The 11140-nt window shown below is 34.1% G+C and overlaps 1 protein-coding gene across 1 annotated transcript; it reads left to right on the forward strand.

The window, feature by feature from the left end:
• The first annotated feature begins 481 nt into the window (after nt 1-481).
• Nucleotides 482-4105, forward strand: LOC109212201 (dolichyl-diphosphooligosaccharide--protein glycosyltransferase subunit DAD1). The gene is made up of 5 exons (XM_019375827.1): nt 482-643; nt 844-891; nt 3326-3413; nt 3494-3537; nt 3747-4105. The coding sequence occupies exons 1-5, from the start codon at nt 557-559 to the stop codon at nt 3828-3830; spliced, it is 351 nt and encodes a 116-aa protein (XP_019231372.1). The 5' UTR covers nt 482-556; the 3' UTR covers nt 3831-4105.
• Nucleotides 4106-11140: the final 7035 nt, after the last annotated feature.

The following is an 11140-nucleotide window of genomic DNA, read 5'->3' on the forward strand; positions in this document are numbered from 1 at the left end:
ATTTAGAGATATATAAAAACTTATAGCCAAAATAATTAATTTCAAACTATGTATTTTTATAACTTTTTAGGTGCCTTGACTATTTATTTCATAGTATAAATCTTTATTATCAAGTCAAATTCAAAAAAGGATTAACTAAAATTTTATTATTTTTAGCCAAATAAAATTTTTTAGCCTAATGAATGTAGTTCTATCCAAGTTTTATCATAAATTGTATTCGAAAAAAATTATATAAAAGAGTAACATACTTAAAAAGGAAAAAATATATTTTATTTTTCATAAAAAATGACACATATGAAGAAAAATCTACGTGGTAGACGAGTGCACCATGCTTTTTGCCACATGAGCATTCAGAGGCTCTCAAAAGTCCAAGTAGAAGAATAATTAAGATCACGAATAGTTTAAGGCTCTAACTAATAATCCGTGTCAAATTTACTAGGCCGAAAATAATTCTGCCTTGAATATTTCATTTTAACCCGTTCCATACTTAGTTTAGGGGTTTAAGACTTTCATCTCACATCAGTTAGAGGTCGCAACTCGCAAGTGAGTGAGAAAAATGGCGAAATCTTCAGCGACCAAAGACGCTCAAGCACTTCTCCACTCTCTCCGTTCTGCTTACGCTTCAACTCCCACTAATCTCAAGGTTACCTCTCTCTCTCTCTCTCTGCTCACCATTTTTATATTCATAAGAGCAATTTTAGATCTATATATCAATCAATCAATATATCTCAATACTAATGTTGTCAAATTAGTCGGGATCAGCTATATAATCCTTTATATCAAAGATTATTATAATTATACTACTGAATCCTTAATTGATTTTTTGTTTTTGTTTTGAAACAGATCATTGATATATATGTACTGTTTGCGATATTCACCGCTCTAATTCAGGTAATATATATAAATTTGTTTTGAATATATTCGGATCTTATATGTACTTGCGGTTAGATTTATCGATGTTATTGTATAGATCTAGGTATTGGTATATATATTGTTGCTATGTTATTTGTATTGATAAACTTGGACGATACGGGGCTAATATTGGAATTATTTGGTTCTTTGTTTCAAAATGTGGTTAGTTTGAAGCTTTGAGCAAACTCCAATTCTTAATTGAACCATTTGTTTTGGATTTCGAGGCTGGGGCTTAGTGAGTTCATGGCGGGCATTACGCAGCGTAAGTAGATTTAGGTTTATGGTAGAGGAGCGGGCTCATTATCCCAGAGGTCTGAAGGCTGCGGTTTGTCCTAAGGCTTGGCCCTAGACTGAAAAAAGAAAAAGGTTTAATTGGCATTTGATCTCTTGGTCATCTCAGATATTGCTAATGTGTTATATGTAGCATTTAAATACCGATGAAGAGCTCATACCCTCAAATTGTGCTGATCGCTGACGGTACAATAGAACCCACAAGCCATAACAGTTGGGTGGAACCTTTGATTGTGGAGTTTGAGATTGCTTGTTGTTGATCTAACTCTGAAGTTAATGTTTTAATTGTATTGTAAACTTTCTGCAAAAGATTTTGAGCATTCTTACAACTGTAAACAACAATGTTTTGCTTAAAGTACAAGTTTGCATAAATAACATGGCCAAATCATTAGTTAGTAATCGGTCTTTTACTGGAGAAAGAAACGTTTTTACTTATGTCCTTGTCTTAGAAAAGCTTTTGTCGAACCAAGGGAAGAGTCTACACTATTACGTCTTTGATGAGGGAAAACGCACCACCATGCATATCATCATCTAACTCCTCTGGGGTCTGTTGTTGCTTCAGAAGCATCTCCTTTTCTGCGCTCACATCACAAAAAGAAGTCTCCTTGCACTTATCCTATTTCTTGAAATTCCTGTACTGGGCCTTGGAAGCAGCACTGTTCAGGTTATTGCACTGCTCTAGTGTTAATATGTCCTTAGAAATCTATGCTTAAGTGAATTTACAGTTTCTCCTCACGAAAGGCCTTTGATACCTTGGTATTCCTTCACAATTTATGACCTTAAATTGATCAGACTTGATAACTTCTCCTGGTTGGGACTTGATGAGCAGTCATCTATTGCCTGGGGTAATTAATATGAACTGTAAAAGCACTTGGGCATCGGTCAAGCTCAAAGTGTGATGTCAAAGAGATCATCTCCCATGGGCTTACACTTGAGAGTTGACATGTTCCTTCTGTTGGAGACAAAAATGACATCTCCAGTGATTGTTTTAGGCGCTTTACCAGACTTTGTATCTTTTGTCTATTTGACATACCCTTCTGCACAACAACCTCCAACACCTTCTACTCTTGCACAACCTTCTCAACCTTACACCGCAGGCACCTATTTTTCGAGTTAATGGTCTCATCCATACCCTTATCTTCATTACAAGCCCTTAACTCATTGCAAGGTTGCTACATCTGATGGATCAGGGATGGAGCGATGTCTCTGGTAGAATGATTCAATTGAAATAGCCAGAAAAAATCACTAAAGCACCTTTATATGAATCTTCTGCCCTTGGCATATGGGCACAATGCATTGCGAGAAAGTGAGAGCTTCTGCGGGGAACCTCGAAAGGCTGAATATCATCCTATTTCATTTTTTATGTTCTTCCGCTTCTACTTCCACCGATACCAAATAGGTTGATATTAGGTCATGTGCACCACCTCCACCACTCATTCCTTGAGAACATACTTCACTGCATAGATCATATATCTCATGCTTCTACTGGTCACTCAAGACCTCATACTCTTAGGCTAGCTCTTTAAGCTATTATGGGTCTCCCTTATTGGAATTGGTTCTTGATGACAGTGTAACAGAAGCATTTGCTTGGACTCCGCCATAGTACTTGGTGTGTTGTTCTTCTTTTACCCGTCCAAAACATCTTTTGATCGCTTAACTAGTCAAAATGAAAGGAGGAACACACTTGATACCTGGCGTTAGGTGTTCAGAATGGAGAAGAGAGATATATATTACTAGTTACTACACATCATTTACTTAGGATATGCGACATGTTCGAAGTTCTATGTGATTATGCAAAATGCTAGCCGGTTTTCCTTTGGAAGTTAGTAAAGCCTCTTATTTTAGTCAGAATGAGTCCTTGAGACCAAAGCTGCTCATAACATTGTATAAAAGAAGAAAGCTAGAAATTCATGTTATCCCAGAGCCGACAATAGCTCGTAAGATCTATTTAAAGTTTGCCTGTGTGTAGAGCTTCGCTGCTGCTTCATGCCTGCATGGAGAGCCTTTCAGCTTTTTTACTGCTCATGCCTAAAGAGTGCATAATTTATTCTGTATCTGAAATTGAGATATCAACTTGCTTGGTTCCCTGATGGGGATTGTTAACCTTTTTTCAATTTATCAGGTTGGGTACATGGCTATTGTTGGGTCCTTCCCATTCAACTCTTTTCTCTCTGGGGTACTCTCTTGTGTAGGCACTGCAGTCCTTGCTGGTGAGCTTATTGTTCTCTGTCATACACTTCTTCGTGGGAAAAAGTTGAGTTTAACCGATTGTATCTATCTTTGGTCGCAGTTTGTCTCCGAATTCAAGTAAACAAAGAAAACAAGGAATTCAAGGTAAGCTTTCTCTTGGGAAATATCTTCTCTCATAGTTTCCAGCTCATTTTTATTCCATCTACTTTCCTGAGATGCGAGGAGAAACTGAAGTTTTATTAACAACGAATGCATGGCGTTCTCATCATAATCCTCTAATAACTTGCTCATTTCCTCATAGAAGTAGAGAATTATTACATAGTGCTGTTTCCTTATATTTGCCACTACTGCAGGATTTGCCACCAGAACGTGCTTATGCAGATTTTGTTCTCTGCAATTTAGTGCTCCATTTGGTGATCATGAATTTCCTTGGATAGATTGACGTTCTTAATCTCGAGTGAATGCTGCTTATCCAAATATTCTCGTCTGTAAGGATGCTGTTATGGCAAGCACTTTAGCAATATGAGAGTTCTGTTTGCCCTTTTCCATCTTCATTTATGAACCTGATAATTTGTCAAGTAGACATAGTTACTTTGGATAGCTGTTCTTTGCAGTTTTAAAAGTATGAATTTTACCTCAATATACGTACCCGTTCTCCCCTTGGATTTCTTTTTGAACTCCTTATTTTTGATAATTTAGCTGTTCAAGCCTATAATGTTCTTGCATTATTGTTTCTATAATAGTTATTTCTGAGTGTGCCTTATGATCTCTCTTCTAGGGCTGGTAAATTATCTTTCTGGGCTTTTTCCAAATACCGTATATAGTCAAATTTAGAGTGATTAGACTAAATACTAACTAAACTGAATTAGCTAACCATTGTCTATTGAACCGCTAAAAATATATATTTCTCTAAAATATCATATTCGTCCAAATATTGCTAAACAAGCAATACCGAATTGCACCGAAACTAACAATACAAAAAGGAGAAAAGAAGAACAAACGAGGCCACTAAAAATGAAGGGATCAAAAAGCAAGTAAATGGACCTGAACCCTAAATTGGGTTGGGCTACTTTTGGATCATATTTGTTGTGGATTTACAGATTTTGACTCCAAACACAAACAAAATAAGGGCCCTAAGGAGTTAGGATTTAGTATTGGGATTTTTTCCTATCTATACCATATATGAAACCTTATTACTAAAAATGTGCATAATTCCATTATTACCCGCCATGTTTATATTTTTCCTACAAAATTTATACCATTCATTAAATACCCAATATTAAGAGCTGATTCCTTCCAAATTAGGCGCCTACAAATCTGGGATAAATATTTGAATAGCTTATTCCTTCCAAATTAGGCGCCTAAAAATTTGGGACTAAATATTTTTTCATATTCACATCAGATTTGTTTCCTCCTTTTTCTGCAGGCTTCTCTTTCCTCATTTTTCACGTCCTCGCCCTGCAACTTTTAATCCACGCCCAGTAAGTCAACTCATGTCTCCAACATCATCCATTACCGAGATTCACCAGCAATTTGTTGCGCCTGAAGATACATTGGAATCTGATTTTGGGGAGTCTCCCATGAAGAAGAAAAAGAGAATCAAATTTTCCATTCCTCTAGCTCCAGTCAACAAATTTTCTACAAAAAATCTACAAATAAACTACAAATCAGTTTAAGTATGTATAAAGCAATATTGTTTTAATGGTATCTACAAATTACTACATTTATACTAATTAAACTGCAATCTATGTTGAAAAAAAATGTTGACTACAAAATTTTCTCCTAATCTACAAATTTTCTACAAAAAATCTACAAATAAACTACAAATCAGTTTACGCATGTATAAAGCAGTATTGTTTTGAAGGGTATCTACAAAATTACTACATTTATACTACAATTACACTACAATCTATGTTGAAAAAAAATGTTGACTACAAAATCTTCTCTTTAACTACAAATAAACTACAAATCAGTTTAAGTATTGTATAAAGTTGTATTATTTTTAAGGGTAAACCCTTTTCTTTTGACTTGTTTGACTGCTGTAGAACATTCTCCAACATCTACATCAAGTTTTTTTTTTTTGTTCTCATTTCAGCTCTTATTTGTCGGGGAGATGAAGTATGACTAATATCTGTAATTGCATGTGTAGATTTACCTAAGTTTTTGGGTGATTTGGGGGATAAAACACCCAAATCAAAGGACGGTAATTCACCTACTGCTGGTTTTTTTGGATCGTTTTCGAACCTTGCTTGATCTTCATTGATGAACTTCAAGTAAATAAAAATGAGGATAGGAATTTGTTTATAGGGTTTACTGAATTTTGTTTGAATTTAGAGGTAAAGATGGTAGTTTCAGAAGAAGGAAAATGGAGGAATAAGCGTGGGAGGGTAAAAAGAACGTGGGGGGTATGGGGATGAGGGGTTAGGAGAGAGAAAGTGAGGATTAGTACTGTCAAATAACGGAAGGGCTTAAATTAAGGCGTATAAAATATCACATTAATTATAACCTTAATTAGATATGGTATATAAATGGTAATTTGGTATGCTAAATATAATTAAGTGAAACCTTAAACATGTAGGGTAAAAAGGTTTCTAAATGGGATAGGAATGTAAAAATTCCTTTAGTATTTGATATGTGAACAGACGACAAAATTTACCTCAAAGGAGATAGAGGTAAGATTAGCTTACATTCCACACTCTCCGGACCTCACTTGTGGGATCGCACTGGGTTATTATTATTGTTATATGTCAACAGACGACACAATAGAAAGAGCCCCAATTCAGTGTGTGGCAAGAATGTTCTTACCCGGAAGTATCACAGGTATCAATATCATCAGAAAAAGTATAAATATTAACAAAAAATTACAGCATAGATAAAATATTTAAATGTTAGATAGCCATATGCATAAGAAAAATTACACGACCAAGTCTCTTCTTTTACTTATTTTTCTTCTACATAGAAATGCAAATGAATGAGAGAGTAGTAGGAGTAGAACAGCAGTATTGATCAGAAGCGGAGGAATTTGAACCAACAAAGTGTCATGTTCTGAGGGTGCGATGCCAACACCTTGATCTAGACATTCACGTAAGACTATTTACCTTATTTATGTTCTTTTTACGGCCATCACGTTATTCTCTAATCAAGCATGCTATTTATACTAAAGATAACCTTAAATAGAACTCTACGACCTAACTTTATGAACATCCTTAGATTGGCGTACCGCGTACTGATAATAGCTGCTACCCATACTACCGGTCGCTTACCCAGACCTATCTATGTGTATACGCTTAGAGCTCACCTCCTTACCCTTATGGCTCTCGATAGTAAAAGAGCAAAGGAACATATCCAAATGAGTCTGATTGCAATGGTCAAAGTCAAAGATTTGTTGGTGGCAAAACCGACATACCATTCCAGTTGTAGTTGACTTTAAGTTCATTTGAACTACCCATAATCGTTTTTTTACCAATAATATTAATTGAGCTTTACGTCTTTCTTTCTCTGGGAATAATTTCGTAGGCTAGGTGCAAAGGCATTGTTCTTCAAACTTGTAAATAGAGAGTGTTGGCAGGGGTGCATCAATAGCTCAGTGGATGGGACATGTGAACCCATAGTCTTTCTGCCAAACTAAGTATTTTATGTACATAGTTTTTAGAATTGATCAAATATTACCTGCTGGTACCCATGCTCCAAAAAGGTCCAATGGTGCAATTGGTTGAATGCTAAGTTATTTACCTAGAGAAATAGGGATCAATCATTTAATACTTTTATTTTTTCCTTTTTTTTAGTGGTGCACCCATGTTATAAATATCCGCCTCAGTTGGTGTCAGGATGTTTTCTTTATGTCTGTTGAAGGCGAGGGTCTTGAACAACTTATGAATTTCACAAAATATTTAGCAAAGATAAGAACTCATAACTTTAAAAATATAATTGGTTCAATACAAAAAACGGAAAAGGGCCATATATGCCAGTGAACTATGCGAATTAGGACAGATATGCCCGTCGTTAATAGTTTGGCACAGATATGCCCAATCCGTCCAATACTTGCTCATTTATGCCCTTAGTTTAACAGAACCACTATTCTGTCTTTCTTAAATAATTAATAACCGGGTCCAACTAAAATTTGCTGACCCGATCCATTAAGACCCGACCCACCCTTATTTCAAAGATATTTTTTGATATATTATTTTTGTTTGATTGAGTAATTGTGTGATAATCATATTTATTTAGTTTGCGCTCATTTTTACCATCTATTTTTATTTTTCTCGGTGGTGCTTGTTATGAAATAATTAACTAATAAAAATGGAAAAGAAGCACCACTGTTTTAACAATGGTGCTTTCTATGAAATAATTAATAAATAAAAATGAAAAAGAAGCACCATTGTTTTAACAATTTATTAATTATTTCATATCAAATTTGTAATGGAAAAAATAATCCAATAAACTAATAATCAATCATATAATGATTATCGAAATAAAAGAATGGATCCATCAGATTAAGTTATAGTGAACATGGAGTTATTTGTATTTGTATTGGTGAAAAATACAAATAGATTGTGAGAAGAATAAAAATAGATGTTAAAATTATCGAAGAAAGTACAAACTAATTCGAATATTATAATAAATAAATATTAATTACTACTTTTAGTAGGATTACGTCCCGAAATGGTGTATATATAAAAAAATCAATTATCAAATTACTCAAATAAATAAATATGATTATCACACAATTTCTCAATCAAACAAAAATAATATATCAAAAAATATCTTTGAAATAAGGTTTGGTCGGGTCTTAATGGATCGGGTCTCAACTTTCAGAAATGGTCTATCCATGCCATCCGTTAAAAAAATGCTCATTTTATGCCACTGCCGTTAAACATTTGGCCCATCCATGCTATTATTGACTAACGGCTCAATTTTTATTTGGCCCATCCATGCCACTGCCGTTAGTCAATAATGGCATGGATGAGCCAAATGTGTAACGGCAGTTGCATGAAATGAGCATTTTTTAACGGATGGCATGGATAGACCATTTCTGAAAGTTGAGTGGCATTTTTAAGCCTTTTCCCTTAATTATTTAAGAAAGACAGAATAGTGGTTCCGTTAAACTAAGACATTAAATGAGCAAGTATTGAACGGATTGGGCATATCTATGCCAAACTATTAACGACGGACATATCTGTCCTAATTCGCATAGTTCACTGGCATATATGGCCCTTTTCCGTACAAAAAATATAAAAGTTGTACACATAAGTTTAAATTCGCCTATATGCCTCTCTAGCCTCTTCCCAGCTTTGTTTGTGCCTTGAAATTGATCAATTATAGTCGATGTGCTTAACGACCGATCTGGTTATCAACAAAGAGGAATCTAACAAACATACAACATTTGTTGGTACGTAGAAATTCTAGGAATAATTGACAATAATAAAGATGCACATGTTGTGTTTTTGGAGATCATGATTTTAACCCATATTGTTTCAATCCATTGACCACTGTTTTCTGGTCCCACTGATTTTAATCAAAACTTGGAGTTTGCGTCGTGTTATGGCATTCATTGCTCCAATTTCTGATGACATATTTGGCCAATAGATTTTTTTTTCTTTTACTATATAATAACCAACGAATTTGTTCACGTTTCACGCGATTATCAAGGACATAGTTTAGCACTATTGCACCAATATGAGCATAAATACTATTTCAGTTTTTGCGAAATTTGAAGTTTAGTATTTGAACTACAGGTGTGAAATATTGATGTTCATAAGCTTTTTCTTTTCTAAATGAACTTCATGGCCAAACCAAACTTCAATATGGAAAAATTTATTTTAACTTTTACTTAAAATACTTTTTTTTCAAAATTAACTTAAGCTAGTGTTTAGATATAGATTTAGTTGAAATTTAAAAAAAAAAAAATTGGACTTGTATTGAAAAATAATTTTTGGAAGTTGAAGTTGTGTTTGGACATGTATTTTATTTGGAAAAAAAACTTGAGTTTTGTGAGTGGAAAAAAATATTTCACCAGTTTTTGGGAACTTAAAAAAAATCATTTTTTTTTCAAAAACTGATCATTTTCCATGAGCAAAGAGCATTTTCAATTTCTTTTTGAAAAAATGTAACCAAAATCTATGGCCAAACGGGTACTTCGAACTTCTCCATTCGCAAAAAATTCTTTAAAAAAGTAGGGGGGTCAAAACAGGCAAAAGCAAAAGATTGGGGGCGTGAAAAAGCGCAAATCATGGGCTGGGGAAGGCCCACATGGTGTCGGCCCACTAAAAACAATCTTTTTAAGACATGAACGCACGAATTGGAAAGTGAATCAGAGATCCGTACACGTGGCTAACGGTCACGCAATATTCCCCCGCAAGTTTTGGTGTCTACTCAGCAATAGATTCTACAGCTCAGCAGATTTGGATTTGGAATTGGAATTCATGACCTTTTCACCTCATATATATATATATATATATATATATAGGAGGCGTGGAGGTCGAGAATTAAAGTAAAATATTACTTTGTAATAAGTAGTCGGGCGTATTTCTCTTACATAGTATTAGTACTTTTCTCTTATTTCTTTATTCTTAGATTTCTACTACTATTACATGTTGCTTCTTTTGCTTCGATTATCTTATTATCTTGTTGTTGTTCATGATTTTTTTTCATGGCTATCACACTATCGTATTTAATTTTGTTTTCTTTGAGCCGAGGGTCCGTCGAAAATAACTTCTTTGTTTTAACAAGGTAGGGGTAAAATCTGTGTACACACCCCAAACCCCACTTGTGGGATTACAATGAGTTTATTTTTATTGTTGTTGTTGTTGTTGTTGTTGTTGCATTTGCATAGCTACGAAGATTAAGGGAAAAAAACATTTTGTCGAAAATGAAGCTAGCATGGCAGACCAACCTCCATTGTTGGCTGTCCTCAAGCTTCCATAGAGAGAGAAAACGAAGATTCGAGAGAGGGAGAAATTGGGGAAATTTTATGTGTGTCTTTTTTCTCTAATGTCAGTACATATATACACGTATATAGAAAACAAAACTAATGACAGCTAATTACTAAACTGCCCTTTTGTAACTAAACAACTGATCTCAACTAACTAACTCATAAATACAATACACTAATATACTACAATGCTATAATCTCAATACATTTGATGTATCTTTAATGTATCACTAGAAAACTTGCAGTCTTTAAACACGAGTAACATTCCGATTGGCGATCATATAAGAGTATGCTATTAGAGGTAAACTGAAAAGTTTAAAATTTAAAAAAAAAAAAAAATCAGCTATACAATTATGTCATTCTTTTGACAACAAACTAAAAATGAGAGTGTCATAAAATAAAACAAAGAAAGTGATATCTAATTTCAAGAAATAATCGTAGTTTTTAGTTGACCTTAGTTTGCAACTCAATTTCAAGATTTTGAATTCTACTGCAGTGATTTCCTCACTGAAGTTTCTTGTTAACTTTATGTAAATAAAGTATATATTAAATACCAATGTATCAAATTAATCAAGCAGAATAAACGCTCTACTCAATAACATCCTTAATAGTTTAGTAACTCTCCTTTAATTTCCAAATTTACTCATGCCTCTCTATTGCTTTTGACCAATTTTTCAACTATTATTATGCTTTTGTTTTTTTTTAGTTTAGTGAAAAAAATTTCTTAAAATGCCTATATAACAGTTATGGAAAAGCCATAAAAAAGGACACAAAGCATCAAATGCTAACAGACAAAATTGCACTAATAAAAATTAA

This window comes from Nicotiana attenuata, unplaced genomic scaffold, assembly GCF_001879085.1.
Source record: "Nicotiana attenuata strain UT unplaced genomic scaffold, NIATTr2, whole genome shotgun sequence".
NCBI lineage: Eukaryota > Viridiplantae > Streptophyta > Magnoliopsida > Solanales > Solanaceae > Nicotiana > Nicotiana attenuata.

What these genes read in the sequence shown, in the direction of transcription:
- LOC109212201 (XM_019375827.1), top strand. Translation starts at nt 557, where the DNA reads ATGGCGAAATCTTCAGCGACCAAAGACGCTCAAGCACTTCTCCACTCT. An exon ending in CAACTCCCACTAATCTCAAG is followed by an intron (nt 644 to 843) that starts GTTACCTCTCTC and finishes GTTTTGAAACAG; the next exon opens with ATCATTGATATATATGTACT. An exon ending in TATTCACCGCTCTAATTCAG is followed by an intron (nt 892 to 3,325) that starts GTAATATATATA and finishes TCAATTTATCAG; the next exon opens with GTTGGGTACATGGCTATTGT.